Here is a 23,403-nt window from a genome sequence, read left to right as displayed (position 1 = left end):
ACCGATCTCGTGAACTTTGACTGACGCTGATGTGCCCAGCTGCTACCAAGTGACTAGTGAGCCTCTTGGGGTCTGTGAGAGTCATTCATGGAGACTACCACTCTCTTCTGAAGGTATAGCCCATGCAGGACAATTTAAAACGGCGGGAAGCGGGATACACATGGGCTTGCTATCCCAAAGGTATTGGGAGTATGCCCACTAAAATAGCACAAAATTGTTGCAGTTTGCATTTATAGCATTACTGAAACAAGACAGCAAGACTTTAACAACGCGTGAACATACCTACCTATAAAAAGTTAGAAACAATTTGCTCCGGTTTCGGTTTAACACGGCATAGGTTTATTGAAAGATCCATTCCATACTGGGCACTGGTCACTGGTCAGTTATCTTGTTTCCAAGGCAAGTGGTGATCGCCTTTAACTGGTGAAGTCAACCTATGTATGCATGCGGAAACAGCGATGAACATTGAACAGTTGGGGGGGGGGGGGGGGGCAATGGGGTCATCAGGTCAACAGGACTAAGACCTAACAACAAGCTCTGCTTAACATGAGTCGTGAGTCGTGACCTAGAAAATATAGCTTATACGGATGAGCTATGCTCTGTTTTAATTACGCATCAACTATCAAGTTAGCCGTCATTTTTGGGGGGAAACTCAACAATTTGAAGTCAGAGCCTGTATAAGTAAGATTTAATTGATCGAAAACAAGTTCCACGCATGATTTGCATGCTAATGATATATCACTATGCTAGAGGTGCATCTTCAGAACGGTTGTGATGTAGCCTGGACTTGTGACTAGATGCTAGGCACCGTTCTTCCGCACAGTGTAACAATGAAAAATTGGGCGTGAAAAACAGCTCATACGATTTCCAAACAGTCATCTATAAGCATAACGAAGGATGCATCGCACAATGTCAATCGAGTCCGTTTCAAATGTCTGTGAGTCAGCTTCGTAGCTCGTACACCGCCGAGAACTCCTGTGGCTGCCGCACTGCCGAAAACCCAGTCTCCATCGACAGTTTCTCTCCGGGAACGGCCGAAAACCGGAACCGCTGAAGGAGACACGCAAACAACATAAACATTTCCATGCGCGCCAACGTCTCGCCGAGGCAGAACCTCTTGCCGACACCGAACGGGATCAGACGCTCGTCGTGTCGCACTGCGCCGTCGGCCGTGAGGAACCTCTCCGGTCGGAAGGCCTCCGGATCTCCCCAGTACTCGGAGTCCATGTGCACAGAGCCCAGGTGCATCAGCACGATCGAGTCCTTGGGAATGGTGAAGCCGCGGAAGGCGACGTCACTGAGTGTGCTGTGCGGCGCCGCCTGGGGCAGCAGGGTCGCCCGCCGACTGATCTCCATCAGGGTGGCCTCCGTGTACGGCAGGCGCGGCCGGTCGCTGTAGGAGGGCAGCCGGCCGCCCAGCGCAGCGTCCAGCTCCTGCTGCACGCGAGTCTGCACGTCCGGGTACATCACCATCATCAGGACGGCCCACATGAGAGAAGTGGACGTGGTCTCCATGCCGCCGGCGAACAGATCCATGCCGATCACTGCCAGGTTTCGCTCGGTGAACTCACGAGCTTCGGCGTCCGGTGACTCCATTTCTATAAGAAACCGATCGATGAAGTCGCGCGGACTGGAGCGGTCCAGGGTGCTCTGGTGCTCGCGCACGAGCTCACGAAACATGCCCTCCACCATGTCCCGGTGCCGGATCAGCGGCGCGTAGCCGCTCCACTCGGGCATCACGTGCCGCAGCCACGGCGCCACGTTCGTCGGGTTCTTGGGACCCACCGTCTTGAAGAAGTCGTTGACGGTCGCGATGTACTTTTGGGCGTTCGGGTTGTTATTGTCGAGTCGCTGGTCGGCGACCATCCTCCAGAGGATGTTCAGCACCGTGAGGTTGAAGCGGAAGTTGATCTTCACCGGCTTTCCGCAGTCCTGCTGCATCTCTTTGGCCAGTTCCTCGAACTCGTCCAGCACTGTGGACTCCATGGAGTTCTTCCCCAGGCCGAGGTCTCGCAGGTGTCTCAGCGCGAACCGCCGGTGCTCCGACCACGTCGCACCGTCGTTGAACACAATGCCCAGCTTTTGCTGATAGCTGCGCACTAAAAACGCAAACACATTTGGCCGGCCCGAGAACTCGGGCATCGAGCAGGCCTCTTTGATGTCATCATATTTGAGGATATGTACCAGTTTTTGGCCAGTGGGTAGAACAAAGCCGAAAACGTCTCCATATTTCTTTTGAAAGTACGCAATCACACCGGTAAGATTGCCTTTTCTAGCCTCGATGATGGCCCAGAGGATTTCTCCGATTTGTAGAGTTGTGGGACCTGAAACAGTCATAGGACTGTTATCACACACACATCATTCGGACGAAAAAGCGAAAGACGACGTTTTCACCTTATCCATCGCACACGATATTCTAGAAACTGGAAACTAATTCACCATTCTGCATTGAACAATTTTGAGTTCATGCTCTCAATTATGAAAATGTATATCTGAATAAGTGCAAAATAAGTTTTAAATTAAGTGCGTGCTGTATGGTCGGAAAGAAAAATGCCCATCAGGCATTGGACGAAAGAGAACCACACATAGCTATTAGAGCCGGACCGAAACCTGTTCAGAACGTTCGGCTGAGGAGTTGAAGACCACTGACCTGGCGGGAATCCTACCGGCTGCTGCGGCCTCATGTACCACAGCGATAGCACCAGCACCAGCACCACCAGCACCAACGTGAGCAACATGTTCAGGACGCTCGCTCCCGCGTCCAGCTACGGTCACCTCGGGACCAGCGTCACGCACGCACTGCGCTCCGTGCCGCCGCCGTCTGGCGCTCGCAACGGGGCAAGCTTCTTGCCCGTCGAACTGTTTCCGTTTTTGTGGCGCGGTCGTTTGATGTAGGCCGGTTATGAAATGGTAGAGCGTGTTGACCCACTCTCCGCCACAGACGCCGCCGTCGCCACCTCCCTGCACCGACCCACTCCGGCCGGCCCGGCCAGCTGACTGGCGACGAATCACACCCCGCCGGCCGGCCCGGCGCGGACGGCGAGACGGGATGGCCCCGTCTGCAAACGACCTTGGGAACGGCCCCCGGCTATCGGCCCAGTCTATACGAATGGTTATGACCGGTCCGTGCGGCGTGCAGTGCGCATTGCGCAGTCTGCAGCCTGCTGACCTCCAGAGAGTTTCCAAATGAGCAGCTCATGGCCATTTTTTGCGAATATTGGTGTACAGAAATCTGACACACATTTTCGATGTAGGTACACCTATCTTTTTTACAAGGTTCATCTAAAGCAAAGTGCTTTGTTTCTCTTGTGTGATAATAAATAAGGTACGCAAGTGTAGTTAATTTCACCCGTCGACCAGTTCCAACCCTGATCAGTGATAATGCAACCAGGTTATGCTGGTATACCATTGACTAAGCTGACCTTGCCCTTTGAACCATTCAACCGGGCCAGGTGCTTCTCAGTTACACTCAAGGTCACCGTTTACGCTTCGGCGTCACTGCCACGGCTACTGCACGCTCGTCCGACCAATGGATCCCATGATTCTCTCGCCCTATTCGTGATCCACCCAGTCGCCTGAAGAGATCCTCTGGCCTATATTATACTTCCGCGGACCCCGCGCGTCGATGTGCGAGCGGCCACGGTCGCCGATCGTCGGTCGGCGGCGCGCCCCCGTCGGTACCGACAGTGTTCCGACGGTGGCGGGGGGCGGTGGACGCGGCCGCCGACGTCCGGCGCAGGGGCGACCGGTGACCTCGCCCTGGCCGCGACGGGTGCGGATGGTCAGGACCAGAGCAGTGTTGGTGTGAACACAGGTGAACAGCGGGTGTCATCTGAGACAGCAGGGGCGGCCTGCAGTGGCGTCAATCGTCGTGCTGCCGAGCCGAGCCCACCTGTAGCTGTTGCAGCGGTCCGAGGTAGGTCAGGGGCGCCGCTGCTGCAGGGTGGGAGCAGTCCAGTAGGGCGGTCAGTGTGGCGCGGGGAGGGAAGGCGGCAGTCAGATCGGCTGCAGGAGCAGACGCGTATTGTTTGTGCTGGCCCTTGAGCGGAGGAGAGAATGGATAGTGATCGAACTGGCTCGTCCGTCATCGCTGAACGAGAGAAAAACAGTCGACGATGCTGGCACTCGAACCCCTAGTCAATGCCAGGGCGCGCGTCTGCCTCGTGTGATTATGCAAAGTGCGTCCTCTGAGTAATTAAAGATCAACAGCATTGGAGGATACCTACCCTATCAGGTATGTCTACACACAAAACTTTAAAACAAAATCAGAAGCATGGTAATCATCGTACACGGGGGACACTGAAGGCGGTCATTGTTTCGATGCTTGCATTGCCATTGCAATGATCAGTCCCGTTTTGATTCACTACCACCCATTCATTTCAATTTTGTCCAACATTTCGGGTGCGGTATTGATTTTGAATGATATTAATCAAAAGAATTAACAAACTTTGAACTCGGTGAACACAGCTATAACACCTTTACAGATTCAATCAAATAAAGCGTGTTTTTCCACGTCAAACGATACTTAATCTGTAAATAGACATTAGAATATATTTTGTGCAAATATGTCCAAAACGTCGCGAGGAAAAAAACACCGAACTTCTCTCTAAATGAAAATTGACATTTTCAACGCTGCTGTTGTAACTTACATATGATCCAAAAGAGAGGGGCCGTCAAAACACCTCCCTCGTATATGCTATGTAACACATATGCTAGCTTTTTCCAATTGCTGGCGACGCTGTGAGTGACAGCCGAACATAACACGATGACAAGGTGTCCTCTTGTGTTTGAAGCACTGATGTACGTTTGACGATGATCAAACCTTTTAATATTTAACATACATGCGTCGCGATATACTGCCCACATGCATGAATCATGATGTACAGTAGAGTGTAGAGTGTAGGTCCTACATAATATCTGACATAAAACTTACCCATGTCGGTCCAAAAGATCCAGCGATTTTGGCCACCAGACGATATCTACAACGTTTAATTAAAAGACAAACTTCCCGTTTGTCATCTTACGCCTAACGTGGCCTTTCAGCTGAAATAATTTAAAACTTTTACTGTGCCGAAAGGATTCGTTTATTCCAATCATCCATTCTAGCATCAAATTCGGACTTATCATTTTCAAGGGCACCCGTTTTGATGCAGACAAAGACCGCAAAATCATTCGATGGCCGGGCCCGGGTGAATACACTTTAAGTCGGTAGCTACTTAAATATTGTACCTGTATTCAGCACATGTAACACGAAAATGGAAGCAAAACGCTTTATTTTGTCACTATCCCTGGATATTTCTGAAAACAGTACCCAGAAGAAAAGGGCACACAAGTGATACAGAGAATAAGTACGAGTAGATATACCAACCAAGCAATGCACATTAAAACTTTGTCCTGCTTTACAGATTCGAATATGTTATATGTTTCAAGAAATCCCTCATATTATATGAGCTTTCCATCGTGTTGATGGTTTATTCTCTCTTAAATTAGCTTAACCTCTCACTCTGTACAACAGTATAGAACCTTAATGATATCTAACGATTTTTTGTTTCTGTGGAACTTTATCGCTGAATAGCTGCTTTTCTGTCCATTCAGTTCAGCAATTCTCCCATTCCCGCGACCTTTTCCCGTAATCCAACATCAACAGACCGCCGAAATCCATTTTCCGTAGCGCCTCTCTGCAGCATCTGAAGCAGGCCAGGCTCTGCGCTCCTGACGCCCGTCCACTGATGGCGGAATTGCCGGCATCTCGCAACTCAATATCGCTCACCCGCTCGCTATCCACTGGTCGAGATTATCTGTCGATGCAGAGCGCCTCCGACGCGATGGGGCAGTCGTATCCATGACAACGGCGTCCGTTCATCAACACCTCAGATGCAGGCGACTCATTGTAGCGGCATCTCTATAGGAGGAACGAATGTCTAAACCCACAGATAGACGAGTGTCAGCGACAACCCAGAAACGCAGAAGTTCTCAGCGCTTTTCCAGCCTTTTGTTTGTAAATCACAATATCGCAGGCGACAGAAGCTCAAAAGTCTATCTTAAAAAAAGTTGAGGTACTTTACCAAAGACTGAGCCATATACCTGCCGCTTAATTTTTGTTGGGGAATGTTTTTGAAGTCAGTAGGTATATATTATGTTTTCGGTTTGTAAGATTTTAATGGACCAATAATGCTTTTTCACATACTACCTTTGACTGCGTGGAATACGGTAGTCTTTTAATCTTTATTTGACTTTGTATCGCAAGCTTCGTTCAAATAAGATCTATATAGTTGTATACACTTTTAGTTACGGAATGTGCAAATAACCAATTATGAACGATCCCAAGGTACTAAAACAATAAAAAATACACGAACGTTATCCAATACCCATGGTAGTATTAACTTTTTTTAAAGTTTGGGATGCATCTCAGTGGCGATAGCTATTTCTCAGGCGCCTTGATTCACTCGGGTCATCTCATAGGCATGAGACGAGCTAGAATGTCACAGGGGACAGAGACTTAGGACGCAATGATCCCAAAGTTCGCCCAGCGCAATACATCATCGTGAGGGGGTAACATGTATCTGATTACAGGCGAAACTGCATCACGATATGCAAGGGACGTGACGGAGTTAGCATATGCAGAAACAGAACATGATTTAACAGCTATTATCAAGTCGTGCATGGCTAAGAGAAGCATATAGTGCTGCAGTATTATTTTGGACCGTGTACTAACCATCACAGCCGTTTGCCTTCATTTAACCACTGTCTCGGGCGTCAGAACAGTACCAATTATTTGCTTACGTGGACGTAAGCCCTGCTGTGAAGAGAGCACTGGCACGTGCGCTATCTGTATATGCTTATGTTAATGCGCGTTACTTAGTGTACTGTGTGCTTCTCATCCACATCGCAGAAGCGACTGTATAGATTGACCGCGGTCAACTTTACTGAACGATTAGATAAGCGACTGATTAGATATCGCCTCCAGCAGCGAGACCCACATACCTAATATGCTTTGAAGCAGATTGTCAAACAAATCTCTCCAAGTACTGTTCCACTTTCTATACTGCGGCCAATGCTATACGACCAGGTACTTTGTGCTTCAGGATTTCTGTGGAGGCTGCGAATGAAAAATGCATAACGAGGTCAATTTACATATATCGAGACAGCTTGCACTCAGATTCGTAGCTTCACAACCCTATGGTTATGACAGCCCACAGCAGCTGGGCCGTAACATGTTATCTTTGTGCGACCCGACCCGCGAATAAACGTCGTAGACAGACTCTTCACGGGACAGAGTAAAATGACTTCGCATGTCTTGGAGATAATTTGTTTCGAAAGGGTCTGCAGGACTGGAGATAGGCCGAAATTTAGGGTAATGGTGGTGTGGTCAGACTAAAACTCGATAACTAAAAGAGGATCCTTCGCTCGTGATTTAAGTGAAAGGCAACATGCACTATGCAGTTCTGCTCAACATATCCAGAAACGTGAAGACATAGTTCCATTAAAGTTCCGTCTAAGAAAAGCGAGCCTGACCACCATGCCTTTGTTTGAACAACATTTTGAGGCATTGTATTTCAATAATATTGCATTGGAATTATTATGTGCCTTCTGAAGTGTAGGTTGTACCGGAGGTGAAGCATGCACACACTTTGCGGTACCCAATACACATACAGGAAGGACTCCTGCTGACCTCGGTGTCCCGCTTTCCCCGTCCCTGTCGCGGGACTTTACCGCTCCGCTCGCCTGTCCGTCCCGCGGACCAGCCTCTCCCCTCCCCCGCGGCCTCACCACGGGAGGGGGATGGTCGACTCCGACGCAGGTTTGGTATCATCTTACCTGTTGCTAATCAGGCGCGGGATTGCGACCGGGGTCATTGATCCGGCTCTGTTCGTCGTCGTTACGCGGCGCAGATCGCCGGCACGGCCACCTTCAGGCCGGCCAGTGAGAGCCGACGGGTGAGGTGGTGAGAATAGGGCAGGTGAGAGGGCGAAAAAATGGGGTGAGATGGTGAGCGCCGAGGGAATGTGAGATGCGTATGGCTGAATGCACACATCTCACTTATATAAGTGAGATGTATAGTCTGTAGACTATAGTCTGCTTCTGATGGTGTTGCGTGAATAACTGTAAAGATCCTTGAAAAAAACACACTGGAAAAACAAGATTCGATAAAAAGAGATGTTTCGGACCGATGCGGTTGTCGGTGAGCACTGTCCGTCCGTCGCTGAGCGCGGACGGCGCGGTGACCTCGATCACCGCCAGATGTATCCACTATCCAGCCCTGTCAGTCTCACCGGGCTCCGATCAACGTCCGCTTCTGTCGCCTCTGTCGCTACACCGTATTTGCAGCCGGCTTTGTGTGGGTGTGTGGTGTTGTATGCTGCCATCGAACCACCGCACCGTGCAGCATTCACCACACAGTGCACACAGGAACAATGTTTTTACCCGCTGCCCTTTGTACGCTGTGCTCGCTATACCTTTCACTGCTGGCCACAGTCTGCAGCGCGTCGTTTGTCTTCCTCAATACATCCAGTTTCAGTCCAATTCACGGGCTGCTATGCCCTCCATGACCAATGAGCCCTGCCTTTTCTTTCCGCTATCTTTCTCGATCCCTGTTCAGTACCCACTGCCCAGCGCCTAGTGCCTGGTGACCACTGTTTGCTGCTCTCTGCCCACTGTCATGTCCGCTTTTCTTCACCGGCGCTATCATGTCTTCTCTTCACAACTCGCTGCTCAACTGTCGCGGGCTATCTACCCGTCTGCTCAGTCCGCTGCTCTATGCTCGCTGTCTTCCGCCATCCTCCGGCTGTCATGCCGCTGTGATGTCTGCTGCCCTCTGATCGCTGCAGACATTCACCGGCTGTCATTTCCGCTGTCATTCCGCTGCCCTCAGCCCGCCGCGACCACCCAGAGCGGCAGCCTGCTGCCGGTTGTCGCGTCCAGACCATTCTCTCAGCCCGCTGTCCGCTAGCGTGTCCGCTATCGTGTCCGCTGCGACGATCCGCCGCCGCTGCCTAGGTCGATGGTCATATTCGTGAAATAAGACGCATCGATCTGGGAGCGTCCGACTCGGCGCAGCGAAAATACGTTTCAGCAGCTGCCCGTCTGCTCGGCGCCACGCGCCTCCCGGTCGTCCCGCTCTGGTCTCCGCTCTGCGGAAGCGGTGCTTTATCAGACAACAGATGCGTCAAATGATGTCAGTATGGCAATTTGTCGGGAGGGTTGAATGGAGTTTCAGCCAGAGGAGGAGATTACATGGATATGAGGACTGTGATTTATGATGGATGCTGGCAGTCCTTGCAGCGCACATGCCATCGGGAGAAATGCAGCTTTCCGCATATACGGTTATCGAGCGAAACACAGCGATAATATTTGTAAAGGGTAAATGTATCCACGGAAGCTTACGTAGGCTGCTGATTTACGATGCCATTATTAAATTACCCTTTCCATACATTTCTATACATGTCATATTGTGTAACAGAAGTTATCATAGTGTGATGCATTTCCACTATCAAAACCTATCGAGACAAAATTCCGGGCTTTGTTTACTCGACGGCTTGTGCAATGTTTGGGAGTGATCAGTACGTCGTGTAGTGTTCAAATAGACTCCTTTTCATTAGCCGATGACCTAATCAAGCGCAAATAACCTTTACCCACTGTTAGCTGCACGAACAATTACCACAATGCTTTGTATCGATAGTGTCGCAACTGAACTTTGTCGCACGGTCTCTGTGCCTCTGCGATAGCTGGGTGCCCAAACCATGTGAACTTTGAGAAATTAGCTGGCCACTGAGGCTAACCAGCGTAACTAGGCTAGGTAAGTACCATTCGGCTGCTAACAGTGAAAAGTATTCCCTGCAATCAAGAACACTCCAAATCAAACCGATCATATCAATCGCGACATTGCCATTTTGCCAAACAACAACTCTATTCGTGATGTTATGTGTTTAAATTTATGATAAAATTTTGTCCCTTAGTTCCCAAATGCCTAATTAGGCAATTGGCCGTTCAACGGTTAAAATAAGTAAACAATTTTTTTCTGACGCCATTTCATTCTCCGTCACCCACAGGTCAGAATGAAGTGAGAAGCTGACTACAAGCACAATCCATCGCTGGCCGGATATCGAACACATTCCTCACTTCTTCCAATCACGCCAGCCTCTTTTCTTTTGTTTCATTTTCGCCTGCAGTTCATCACTGTTTCTACCTTAGTCATTTTGGCGTTGACACTCTGTTTCTACCGCTGCAGTGCGATCCTCCAGGCTGTTCAGCACCACCCCCCTGAAACACCGGTTGTAAAAAATGTTTTACCAGACATTTTGGTTGATCTTACATTACTAACCACTGCCACTCCCTTCACCCAACCGTCGCTCTCTCTACGTCGGATCCTAGCCGTCCGTTAGTCCCTTTCATTCCCCTATTACCCCTTTATCCGTCTATCTCCCTCCCCGCCCGTCCGCCACCCGGCCCGGTCCCTGGCAGCGGCCCGCGCTCGGCGCGATCGGCCGCGTCGCGCCGGCGTCATGGGCTGCGGTCTCTGCACCATGGAGAAGTGTCACGAGGTGGGCGGGACGCACGGCAAGCTGCGCCGCCTCCTCCTCTGCCAGGGAGGAGAGACCGAGCCGGCGCCCAGCGTCCAGAAAATGGAGATCGGTGAGCTGGGAGGACGGGCTCGGGGATTGATGCCGGTATCAAACGCCGTATATTATAAAGTACATATACTCGTAAAACACGCTAATATATGCCATAAACAGACGTTGCAGGTCCAAAACTATGTGCTGGCTGTTGACAACTTCCCCGCCGTATTGATCACCTATTTATAGATGTTCGGGAAGGCGATCAGTGTGCCCGTTGAATGCTGCTAATGCTGAAACTTTCTGTGGGGATCATGAGTTCTGAACTGATCGATGAGCAGACATCTCGCTGTCTCGTGGCCTTAGCGCCCAGCTGATGGCATTCTAATGACCAGATATCACTCACTTCTGGCATAGTTTGAGAAACCAATTTAAGCAAAATCATGCCTACGTAATATTGGTTGGAAAAGAAAAATAGCAACTTCCTAAAACACACATTAATATCCGATATCTATTTCTATTATGCAAGTTCCAGTGGTGCGTTTCACTGCCTCCCCAGTTAAACATCCTATTCGGTGTGCGGCAGGTCTGCGGTCGGCGGTCCTGATCCAGCGCTGGTACAGGCGCTACCTGGCGCGAATGGAGCTGAGGCAGCGTTACACCTGGACCATCTTCCAGTCCATCGAGTACGCCGGCGAGCTCGACCAGATGAAGGTGAGTCTCGTGACGCGACGGTCCGTAAAAGGGTTAAAGAATTCAGATATAGAGGGAAAGCTCGACGCACAGTTTCCCTCACGTTTGAGTGGGTGGCTGTGGGCGTGGAATGCACAATATAGCTTGCAAACCAAGTGCTAATGTTCCTTTCATAGTAGTTCAAACGACCATAGGCTGGCAAGGCCACGTGTCTTACAGGGAATTTAATTCGATTTACTGGTCATGGAAGGCCAGGGGCCTTTCTCCCGCTTCCCACCGGGCAGGGAAATGTGTGCACTGCCAAGTCCCGATACTTCCGTAACGGCGGGAGGGAGAAGGTGCGCATCGTCCTATCTTTACGTGTAACAACGATGAGGCGCACTGACCAGTGACCAGTCTCTCCCCACACGGGTGGGTGGGGCAGAGGACAGAGGGTCCAGTGCCGATCAATCTACTCCGCCACGACCCTCGAGAGTCCGCAGGGGAGGGGAGGGGCCGTGCGAAATTAGATAGAGATCGTTAGTACAGTGATTGATCAATTAAACTGATCCTAATTACAAAGGAGAGTGTATATTGAAACTCGTGAGACTAACGTTGTGTGATCGTAGCAAATTAGGGGACCTAAAGGGGACGTGAGTGATGCTTCAAAGCTAACATTAGGTAGGTACTGTGTGACCCATTTCAAAGATAAATTCTTCAAATAATGTTTGTGACACTTAGCGACTGTTGCAGAAATTTGCCTTGAAATGACATTACCTCGTTATTTTTCCTTTGGATATTCGTTTTGAAAGATAAACTCAGACGCAAAGTTGTAATAATCCTTCACAAACGTTATTTTTCTTGCATAAAATGTCAATGTTCATGTTGGAGATCTGAGGAATTTTACATCTGAACAAAGCAGCTGTTTCAAATGTAAAGAACTCGCTGTCACAGCCCAAAGGAATGCTGCAGTACGTGCTCGACAGTTAGGGCACTTACGAATAAATTATATCTTAAATGCCGCGCCATACGCTTGAAACAATCATCGTCTTCATACATACACCAGAGTTGACGCATGCACGACGTGCCTTTCATAAAATATGTTTTTCAAATTTATTACGGAATGTCATGACATCAGCGAGTTAGCACTTTAATGTATATCTCCGCGCATTCTCCGTTGTCTGTCGACCTTCTAAACACTCACTCTGCAAGTCCACACGCCACATTGAAAAGGCCATTCCAGCGTACACCAGCAGCAGGGACGGCTCACCGGCTCACGGCCCCCGCTCACGTCCTGCTGTGATAGATCACCATTAGAACCCTGCGACCACCGCACGCAGCCCGTGCATTCAGCACGCAGCCCGTGCACTCAGCACACGGCATCCGGCCGCCAGTCGCGGCACGCCATCCCTGCACTACGGCGGCCCGTCTGTGGTTGGTGGTGCGGCTCTGTACCGGCCGCTATGCCCTCGTTAGGACAGCTCGGACCATTACACAGCCCCCTGCGGTCTGTGCAGCCACTGTGCTCATACACCAGCGCAGCCACAGCATGGAAACACTCCAGTTTTGGAATGTCCAGTCTGGAACTGACGGCAGAATGGCTCCAGCAGCCATGCCATGGACGATCATAAACATGGCGGCGAGGAAGTGGATGCCGGGAGGGGCGAGGGGGTAATGGCGGCGGGGCGGACATTGATCGTCCCTTCCCCTCCCACTTCCGCGAGCAGTGACACATTTGACACAGCAGGCTATGGGCCGACCCGGCGAAGCCTTTCTTGTGAGCTGGGCGACGACGGACGGGTCGCTGGGGTCAGACTTGTGAGTGAGTGAGTGTAGCTATGATACATTGCCAGCGCGATTCATTAGCCGTGTACATACACCAGCATTGTTGAGGAATATCAGCTAATTCTAACTGAAGGCCCACGAGTGTTTATGAAGGTATGACTTTTACGTTAGTTGTCTCTGTCTTGAAGTTTCAAACAAGTTTTATTTTTCAAGGTATTGGAATGATTATACGTCCTACACGGCGCAACCCGTTAAAATTTAAACGTTTGAATTTATCACTTTGTTATTTACAATCATATAATCGATGCTTCGAATGATCAATCATTTTGAATGGTTCTTGAAGAAAATGGAAGGAAGAAACTGCCGCCTCGTGACCTCCAACGTCACGCCTCGCCACGCGCCGCCAAGCCACAGTCACGATAAGCTGGGAACTAAGCGACGCGGTCTCAAAGTTCATCGGTTCAACTTATCAGACCTTATCAGCGTGTGCCGATCGTTTTGTAAGTACCAACCACTTACTCACATGGGGAGAAGATGGCCTATACTTCTCTGTCTGACAATCATGTGGCGAGCTGACCTCCAGGCCTGTCACGGTGACACCAAGCAATCAGAAAGGCTTGGTTCAAATCTCCTCAGAAAATTTTCAGTGTTGGTGGCAGCGCCAATTCATGAATACTAAGGGCGCAGTGCTTCGCTTCATGCAGCCTGAATTCCCCAAAATAATTTCAGCTTTAGTCACCAGCATTCCAATGCTTTGTAAAAAGGTCTGCATCTTATTTTATTCAGATACGAAGAGCTTTACCATAAAGGCGTCGATGTCCCCTGCACACAAAAGCCTCTGGCTATACCGAAACGATACAATCATGAAGCAGTCGCAAGCAGAACGATGCAATTGTCGAGCGTGGAATGCCTCTGAAGAATGCTTCGGACTGCGGCAGGCCGTTACAATCCGATCGCCGATGACGGGTGCACTGATACTGACTCATGTCTGATGACATCAAACATCAGAATGACGTTATCGCAACAGGGTTCTGCATGACCCGACGATGTCGTTACAAAGTGATTGGCGCGGTCCGGTGCCCCCGGGGCGGCTGGCGTGCTCCATAATCGGCTAACCGGCCGCGGGGGAAGCCGCACTGTGTGCCGGGGGTGGTGCCGGCCCGGCCCGTGGCACACGGCGTCGCCACTCGACCGGCCGGCCGCGACACGTATCATAAGTTAACCACGAGCCAGGGGCGGCGGCGGCGCCATCGATTGTGCCAGCTACTGCTGACCGAGCTCCGTCCTGGGACCGAGGACCGGCGAGTCGCCGCGCCAGATTCGTCTGACCACAGTCGGTCGGTCTCTGGTGTCTCTTCGGATGGTCGACGGCGAGCAAAGAGACAGTGACTGACGTCAGCGAGATTTTGCCAGGATTCTGATGTAGCCAAGCTCTCAGAGCGAACACCAGACATTTAGTTCTATTCACAAGCCACATAACATCAACGGTTCAAAGTCAACGTTCAGATGATGCCCAAAACCCACTTTAATATGAAAAAAAAACGGCCATTGTCCGGCTATGTGCGTGTCCAATCGTCCAAATTGGTTCGTCCAGTCGTCCAATATGTCCAAATACACGACTCAACTGCTCATTTCATCACCTGTCACTGAACTTTGGCGAGCGTTTTCATCTGCCACTCCATGGTTATACGGCACTTCCTAACGGCTACGGGATCAGGGGTCAGCGGGAACATTTAGTGAAACGTTACGAACATTCATAGGCTTTTAGTTTATCTAACCGTTTGTTTGCTTACCTTTATTACGCAATACACGCTGTTCCCCATCTCTCTTTTTTCCAATCCATTCCCACTTTTATGCACAAGCTCCTTCTACTCTTCTCAAGAACACCGCTAATGCCACAAGAAGGTATTTCTTCGTGTCCCTCAAGGCCGTTGAAGCATCATCAATCCTCTTCATTTTCATTTATTTATTTATAACACACATTACATAACCCATTGATACATCACCCTGAGAGTCCATTCGTCAGCCCTGCCGTCTCTATCTCCTCAATCTCTCTCTCTCTCTCTCTCTCTCTCTCTCTCTCTCTCTCTCTCTCTCTCTCTCTCTCTCTCTCTCTCTCTCTCTCTCTCTCTCTCTCTCTCTCTCTCTCTCTCTCTCTCTCTCTCTCTCTCTCTCTCTCTCTCTCTCACTCTGTCGCTCCACAGCTCACCATTCACCAGTCCCTGGGGCATGTCAGCCACCGTGCCCCGCTCGTTTCATCCGCCTTTGGGGTCCCGCGGTCGCCGGTCGCCGTTAGTTTGTCGGTCTTAATGCGCTGGGGCCGAGCGTGAGGTCCCCAGGAGCCATTTCAGACGCGTGACCCGCCACCGTGGTACTGCGGCTATCACCCACGTTCAACCGGGACGACAGAGGAACGAGGAAGGGCAGAAAACGAGGGTCAAAGGGGACGAGAGAGAGAGAGAGAGAGAGAGAGAGAGAGAGAGAGAGAGAGAGAGAGAGAGAGAGAAGAGAGAGAGAGAAGAGATAGCCGGAGAGAGAGAAGAGAGTCGGAGACAGACAGAGACAGAGACAGACAGAGACAGAGACAGACAGGGATAGAGACAGCAGTCAACATGAGCTGACGTGACCGATCGCAAGTCTGTCTTCTCTTCCACAGCTGTACAACTTCTTCAACGCGCTGCTGGAGCACTTGGAGGACGTTCAGGACCAGAAACCCGTGCTCCAGGAAATACACACAGGTGAGGATGAAAAGGGATATTCTCTCAACTAATCGCAAAGTGTAGCATTGAGTTGGCATTGAGCGGAAACTCAAATGGCATATGCACTATGCTTTATGCGCACTGTGCAGTATGCACCTGCATAAATATGTGTCAGGTGAACATGGCTGCGATTCTAAGCAGGCAGGAGAGGCATGTATTATTGTATTATGCTTGAGTCCCTTATATGCGAGTCCCATATTATCTTTTAATGCAGCGGTAACCAGCAATAAGCAGATCCAACGAGACGTGGTTTTCTTATAGACCGTCCGCTCTTTCACTTTGCGATGTTAACACATTCAAAGCCAAGGTCATGAGTGAAACGTCTAGGTACTGCAAAGACCGACAACTGCTTCCTGAACTGGCTGGCTTCGGCTGACCGGAATAGGATCCCTGTCTTCCGTCATGTCGTCACTTCAAATTAGTGGTGTGACATTTGCGGACCATGGCCTCTTCCTACTGCTTAATGTTTACCCTGGACGAGTTACAACCGCTTGACATGGACGAGGCCGTACATAGTTTACGACGATCGCATAGCCGTGTGATAGGTATTGTGAGAATTGGAGCTGAATGGTTTATCGATACACTATCCATCACTACTAAACACAGGTCTTGCTGGTGATTAGCATTTAGTAGCTGTTTAGTGCTTACTCTTTTAAAATGATAAATAGTAAGCATAAATTTTCTCTCCTACTCCACCGAGCATGGTCAACATTTGGCTATATTTACGACAGAAGACATCTACCCTATTAGTACAGTCTGCTATATATCGCTCCACATTTAAGTATTTTGTTATGAACGTGATAAAACCGGGTGCATCTGGTTTTTTCCTCAAATTTCTACACTGCCATATGTAAGCTTTACCGAGCAGGAGCGCCGCCCGCAGCGGCGCCGCCGCCAATGGTCCGTTGCGCTCACACGTGCCCAGCACTATCACCGACGGCACAAGAGGCGTGGCATCGCCGTGGCAAGCGAGAACATTCTTTTGAATTCTAACCAAAAGGTTTTACTGGATTCGCAGCTCCAAAAAATATGCAAGATGCTTTCAACGGGCCATGAACAACGATCACATTTTTCGTCGTCCCTAATACGGTATAAAAACAGGAGCCTGTTAGTAGGTAAAATCCTATGTAATAGACGTAACTGTAGCCAGCGAATTTTGAAGTCATTTGTGCTTTCATAAATACATTTAAAGACTTCTTTCCATGAGCCTGTTTGGATTTGTAGTTCGCGTTCCCATTTTTCTTGAGCTTTATTAGGAGTAGTTGTCACAGTGAGATTTATCATTTGTTTGTATGACCACTTTGCCGTTTTGTAAGTATTGTTTAATTCCTCGTATAAATCAACCTCATGATGATTCATTGTTTGTTCGGGCCTGTTCAGTTTGCATTTCCAATCTCGTGGAATTCGTTCCAAAATAGTGTGCCAGGTAAGGAAGTGACCACAATTATACTTCCTCTGTAGTTCATCACAGTGCATGATACGCCTAGCGCTGGCATTATACAAATCTTTAATTCTCAATACGCCATTCGACAACATCCTTCTTTTCGGAATGCTGGGATGGTTATCTAATCGCAATGCCTGATTGAGCCAAAGGGACTCGTTTATGATCGACAACTCAGTTAAACTGTTACCCTGTGAGATAGTCTGCCAGGCAAGTACCGTCTCTATCCAGAAAGGATTATGCACTACATCACATAACTCTTTCTTCGCTATGTTGCATTCAAAAATACTAAGGGTATCCGTAACACTGAGTTTGCTTTTCATCACGTCTTTCCATTTCCCTCGGGTATCATCGTCAAGGTATTTCTTGACCCATGTTATTCTAAGGCTGTCGGCCTGTACTGACGGATCTGGCACTTTTAGTCCTCCAAAGTGATAGTCATTTTTCATTGTTGTTCTCTTTATCTTATCCTTGCCTTTGTTCCAAATAAAATTGAACATTATCTTTTCAATCTCTTTTAATTGCTGTTTGTCTGGTTTCTCTATTACTGACATTGTGTATACCAACTGTGACAATGCAACAGATTTAATTAGATGGACTCTACCGTATGGAGTTAAGCCAAACTTGAGCCATGGGTTTAGCGTTTTTTTAAGCTTCTTTATTTTTTCAGGATAGTTTAGGCTTGCTAAATCTGATTTCACTGGGTCGACCCGCACACCTAAATATTCTATCGGACCTTGTGTCCAACAAAGTTCCAGGTCATCACAGATCTTGTCAGTCCTATGCTTATGTTTTCCAATCCACATTGCATTTGACTTGTGCCTGTTAAGCACTAACCCAGATAATCCACCAAAGCTTTCAAACATTTCCATACACACACGTAAGGACTGCTGAGACCCATCAAGTATTAATGTTGTATCATCTGCATAGCTCGAAATTTTTACCTCAGTGCCATTAAATGTCATACCCTTAATACGCTCATCCCTACGAATTGACTGAAGGAGCGGCTCCATACAGATGACGAACAATAAACAACTCAGGGGACATCCCTGTCTTAACCCCCTCTCAATCTTGTATGGCCTTGACAGGTGTCCGTTCATTGTTATCTGCGCACTTACAGGATTGTTCGGACATTGCGTGTAAAGCATTGAGACCCATTTTATAAAGTTCTCCCCGAAACCAAATTTGTGCAAAGCAGCTTTCAAGTAGTCCCAGCTCACACAATCATATGCCCGCTCAAAGTCACAGAACACGAACAGCCCTGGTAAGTCACGTTCACTCGATTCTCTTATGATATCAATAACCAATCTTACATTCTCGCCTATGTATCGTCCTTTTAGAAAACCAGTTTGGTCTTCATTAACCAGACACTGGATCACCTTTCCAAGCCTTATGGCTAAACTTTTTGTGATGAGCTTGTAAGCAACATTCAATAGACTTATTGGTCTTAGATTTCTTACCAGACGTTTATCCTTTCCCTTTTTTGGAATAATTGTTGTTATACTGCTCTTGAATAGTTTTGGTACGCTCCCGTTTACAAAAAATTCCGTTGCTACCTGCGCGAGGACGGACAGTCAGCGAAACATACTACCACGCGAAGGGGTTGGCTAAGCGTTCGCCGTTTTGTCCGCCAGGCAGCGAAGGGCAGTGGGCCGACGAGTGCAGTGGTGCCGTTCCACCCGTCGGTCGCGGCGCTTCGATCGCACTGTGCATCGCTGTCACCGACGTAATGGTCACACGTGACCCCTGTAAACCAGTTTCCGCCGCTTGCAGGAAGCGGGATTGTGTAAACAATGTAAGCGCATGTTAACACATCCAAAGGTTTGTAAACGAATGCATTGAAAGATGTACAAATAAACAAGAAAGTGAAAAAAAATACAAAAAAAGAAAAGAAAATTCTCTCCTGCTCGGACTAATGCCAGAGTGGTAATAAGAATTGGATTATGATAAAACGGTTGTTCAATACCTGATCTGATCATGCTGTTTGGCTCAACTTCTTAAGCATGAAAGTACAAAGCACAGCTGTCACCCTCATTTTTTAGGGCAGATGCTCAACTTTCTCCAACATCCGTAGAGCGATGACCCGGTTAGAAGCATAGCTGAGCTTCTGTAGGACGGTCACTGGACCAACAACCATGCACGCACTTACAGGGCATCCGAGAAGCCCCGACTACCTACCCCGATGTGATGCTCTGTATCGGGCGAGCTGGAGGGCCACGGACGGGGTGACCTAATGTAGGTATACCCTGGCCGTGGTTACGGACTGTATTGCGTCATTCGTGGTAGGCACTGAATAAAGACAGTTGATGCCATTAATGAAACAGGCAAGGACAGAGAAAGGGTATGTTTAAGCATCACCGCGATGGCTGTGATTAGAGATGTCAATCGGATACCGATTTTTGGTGTACCGATAGTCGATACCAAACCAATACCAACTTGGTATCTGGTATTTCAAGGCGAATCAATTTGGTATTTTGTTGGTATTATGAATCCTCACTTATGTAATAGGATGAGAAACAACAAACGATCTTTTTAGCATACATTTTGTTCACAGATGTTATTCGAATTGTGAGATGAAGCAAGTGAACAACAGGCATTTTCCCAAGGCATTCGCTATTGTCTTGAATAACAATAATCCTCTTTCTGGGTGTAAAGCTATCAGAGCCCCTGGGGGATATTGATAACATTATCCCCACTAAATCTCAATCTTAGTCGTTCATCGTGGATTTAGAAGCGCTAAACGACTTCATTTAAATGGAAATTGGAGCTAACTTTCAGTGAAATCACCTCTAATCGACCCTTTACAGTTCTAGAAGTGGTTAATATATGAAGCAGTTTACTACTGCTGGGGTCCATCCTATCTGCGACGCTTAAGGTCATGACCCCATTGGAGTGCTCGTACTAAATAAGGCCAGAAAAAAAATAATTCATTATAATTGGTTAGGTATGGGAAAGCATGATATGTGATCTGTCCTATCTACCTTAACACAATATTATTATATTCATCTTGCATCATGTTAGAAAGTCAACTGGCATGCCATACGTCCTTTAAATGCGCATTGCGCATTACCCGCTGAAGGTGTGAGGCTACCTACCTTACATGATGTTATTCCGTTTCAGACCTTCACAGTAAAATGTACAGCTCTCAGGAGGACCTCAAGCAGCTGACCGACCCACAGAAGGTACACGTGGACATCGCATATCGAGGGCCGCACGTCTCCTTCCCAATGGGACCGAATGACATCAGCAACCTCATCGAGGGATTCAAAAATAAAAAGGTCAGCTGATGTAACCAGCAAAGGGATCTAAAATCTTGCTGATTGAGTTTTTACTTGAGCCGAAAAAATAAGTAGTTTTACATTTAGCACGCTCTCTTACTTGATGCAGCCATTAATGCGTTAAGATAAAGTACGGTATATCATGAGCGCGCCACTGTCAACCTCATGAAATAATGCACCGCTATGAGGACATTAATCATCTCTAAAGCACCACTCCATTTGCGTCGCCAGCTTTCATACAGGAAACGCCCCCTTCGGATGACTATCACGTAATGCACACCCTATTAACACACCCACCCATCTCAGTCCCCGCCACCCCAGTGACGTCAGCGGACTCCAGTGACGTCACCGGTCTGTCTTCGGCAGCTGCTGCACATCCACTACGTGTACGGTATCCTGCACGAGGCGATCCGGGTGCTGCGGACGCTGGCGTCCCTGAACCACGCTTCCACGGCTGTGTCTGGACAGATCACTGTCTGCGGCGACCTGCACGGGAAGCTGGACGACCTGCTGGTCATCTTCCACAAGGTCAGCTCGGGTTGGGGGTTCTTAGCATGGATAACTTCTAACGATTTGCATCAGGGAGTCTCATACGTGATGCTCATCAGGGTACCGGATCAGTGACTAATGTGATCATGCCATATAACTTCGTAGAAACCCTACCAATGTCCTGTCACTATGTTGGCATATGTCTGCTGTAGCTGACATACATTTGTCTTGTTGAAGAAGCCGTAAATTCAGAAAAATTATAGCTTAACTTTTCCGACGATCTTTTCTTTGCGTTGCCGATGCTGGCCGATCTGATTTCTCATACCATGGACTCCCCGAGTCTTACAAGACCCTGCTTCATAGATGGCGCTAGTCGTCAGCGCCTGGAGTTATGCTGTGCCGCACGGCTTTCACTGAAGCATGCTGTGCCGCAAGGCGCGAGACGGACGCGAACGCCTACAGAAAGACATGTCGCTTTAGCGTCTGTACTCGCCAAGTTTACCAAGTAATCACACAGCTAGGGTTTGATATGTTGAGGGGTTATATTATATGCCTGAGTGAGTCCTTACCCTTGAATTATATAATTAGTTAGGAAAGGCAATTAGTATTCGGCCGGTGCAATTCACCCTCTCGGACGTTAGCAGGCCGACCGACATAAACCGCTCGGCTTGTATCCAATCACAATTAAGCCACGGTCAAAGTACCCTGTTAACCCCAGCTGTCCACCCCCGTTTAATCAGAGTATGGCCATGGCTGTGAGATGCGTTCCTGCAGAGTCATCGGGATAGAGTTAGATCTCAGAGACAGACGGGATTTAATTGGAAATCATTAAGAATAAACACACTTATGAACAATAGAGCATGAAACATCCTTTTGAATCATTACCAGTTAAGTTGAGCTAGCTGATACGTTTCTTTTTCAGAAGGGCGGAATCAATCATATGCCTGTATCTCATCCGTTACTGTATCTCATCCGTTACCAAACGAGTTACAATAAGCCAATGGAACTGAGCGCCTCGGCATGAAAGCTCTGCATCACTGTCATGGAACACCATTAACGTCAAATAAGCTTCCTTTTTCGGTTGAATTACGATACGACTCGCCAAAGCGCACCAACGCACGCAGTGATTTGCCTCCACTGCCCACCGTCCAACGCGCTGACAGCCTGTGCACTGTGCAGGCAGTAATTCGTTACCGTAAGTTCAGTACAATGCACCAGTTCACAGTTCATTCACAGCTCACCCCGGGGAGGTATTCATCATTCGTTTCTGCGGCTGTAGTACGGCACGACCCCCGCGGCTGCCGTCAGTCCCTCAATCCCTGCGTGATCCCGACTGTCGGTCGGCCGAGCTGCGTAAGCCTTTGGTCAAATATCCGCCAGGCTGCGCCGAGCCGCGCTGGGCGGGCCGACGTGTCGCCCCTCGGCGGCTCGGTCCACGGGCAGGGATCATAAGTCAGGCGGCGCACGTGCAGGGCTGGTGGCGCTCGCCGGACCCGGCGGCTAATGGTAGCGTCCATCAATCCCTGGAGACGTAGCGCCTCATCGGTCGGCCTGCCCAGAGAGTGGGCGGCGGTAAATGCAGAAAACACATCGCTGTATTTGGTACCGTGAGAAATCGAGCGTGAAAACGTACCAGAGTCCAAACAAGGCGGAATTGATCGCACCGATTGTGCACACTGGACAACCTCGGGTGGGTTTATAGGCGTCACCCCACATCTCCATCCACCCATGGTGCATGGAGGCGCCACAATGGCGCGGCGCATATCCATCACAGACTCTTGACCGTTGATGATGAAAGACGCGAGTCTGCCTCTCGAGACCCTTCGGTCTAGCGGACAGGATAGGGGGAGGAGGGGAGGGTGACGATCGATGGGGGAGGGGGTCCGATGACCTGCGAGCGGGCTCAACTGCAGACAGCTCGCACGCAACAGACGGCGCGCGGCGCGGCACCCGTTGCCTGCGGCTCGTCAGTGTCCATCAGGCCGACTGGTCGGGAGCTTCCACCGCTATCAGCCCGATCGGTACCCAGGGACGCACCCCGGGCCGCCGCGCGGAGCTGCCCAATGACGTCCGTATTGATACGGTGTAGCCGCCAACGGTGGCCCATACACCAATCGCCAACTCCCCGGTGGGTTCTTTCGTATTGGAGGGGATATTTTCGGAACCCTTTGACCCGTCAGCAAGATATATTTATCAAGCTTTAATGCTGATGAAGCAGATCTATCAAGCAATGAATCAGATCAGTCATTGATCGGATTTCCATTAATCATTCATAAATAGCATCGTTAAAATCAACGCATGAACCGCAAATCGTAAGCAGTTGAAATTAGGGGCTCAGTCCAGGTAAAACTCGGTAATGAAACTTCAGATATCGTTAATGCCATTTGCCTCGATTTCATTGGTAGCATGTTACGTTAAGGCGACTG

At 49.1% G+C, this 23,403-nt stretch overlaps 2 protein-coding genes across 2 annotated transcripts in view; one reads left to right on the top strand and one right to left on the bottom strand.

Annotated features, from left to right (window-relative positions):
- Positions 1–322: 322 nt before the first annotated feature.
- LOC122364583 (methyl farnesoate epoxidase-like) lies at positions 323–3,841 on the bottom strand. The gene is made up of 2 exons (XM_043335136.1): positions 2,651–3,841; positions 323–2,324 (listed from the first exon to the last, which is right to left on the bottom strand). The coding sequence occupies exons 1-2, from the start codon at positions 2,736–2,738 to the stop codon at positions 943–945; spliced, it is 1,470 nt and encodes a 489-aa protein (XP_043191071.1). The 5' UTR covers positions 2,739–3,841; the 3' UTR covers positions 323–942.
- Positions 3,791–23,403, top strand: part of LOC122364582 (serine/threonine-protein phosphatase with EF-hands 2-like) — a 78,866-nt gene continuing 59,253 nt past the window's right edge. Inside the window, exons 1-6 of the mRNA XM_043335135.1 lie at positions 3,791–3,916; positions 10,050–10,632; positions 11,140–11,267; positions 15,667–15,748; positions 20,331–20,488; positions 20,855–21,016. Of these exons, the coding sequence (XP_043191070.1) occupies positions 10,503–10,632; positions 11,140–11,267; positions 15,667–15,748; positions 20,331–20,488; positions 20,855–21,016 (660 nt within the window). The 5' untranslated portion in view covers positions 3,791–3,916; positions 10,050–10,502. The remainder of the gene's footprint in view (positions 3,917–10,049; positions 10,633–11,139; positions 11,268–15,666; positions 15,749–20,330; positions 20,489–20,854; positions 21,017–23,403) is intronic.

The sequence above is a fragment of the Amphibalanus amphitrite genome, unplaced genomic scaffold (genome assembly GCF_019059575.1).
Source record: "Amphibalanus amphitrite isolate SeventyFive unplaced genomic scaffold, NRLGWU_Aamphi_draft 000684F_arrow, whole genome shotgun sequence".
NCBI classification, from domain to species: domain Eukaryota; kingdom Metazoa; phylum Arthropoda; class Thecostraca; order Balanomorpha; family Balanidae; genus Amphibalanus; species Amphibalanus amphitrite.
The sequence above is the reverse complement of the archived record's forward strand: the minus strand, read 5'-3'. Positions and strand labels throughout refer to the sequence as shown.

Excerpts from the sequence above, each read along its gene's own strand:
- LOC122364583 (XM_043335136.1), bottom strand. The coding sequence starts at position 2,738 with ATGTTGCTCACGTTGGTGCTGGTGGTGCTGGTGCTGGTGCTATCGCTG. Across the intron at positions 2,325-2,650 it reads GCCGGTAGGATTCCCGCCAG|GTCCCACAACTCTACAAATC; the intron begins GTCAGTGGTCTT and ends TGACTGTTTCAG.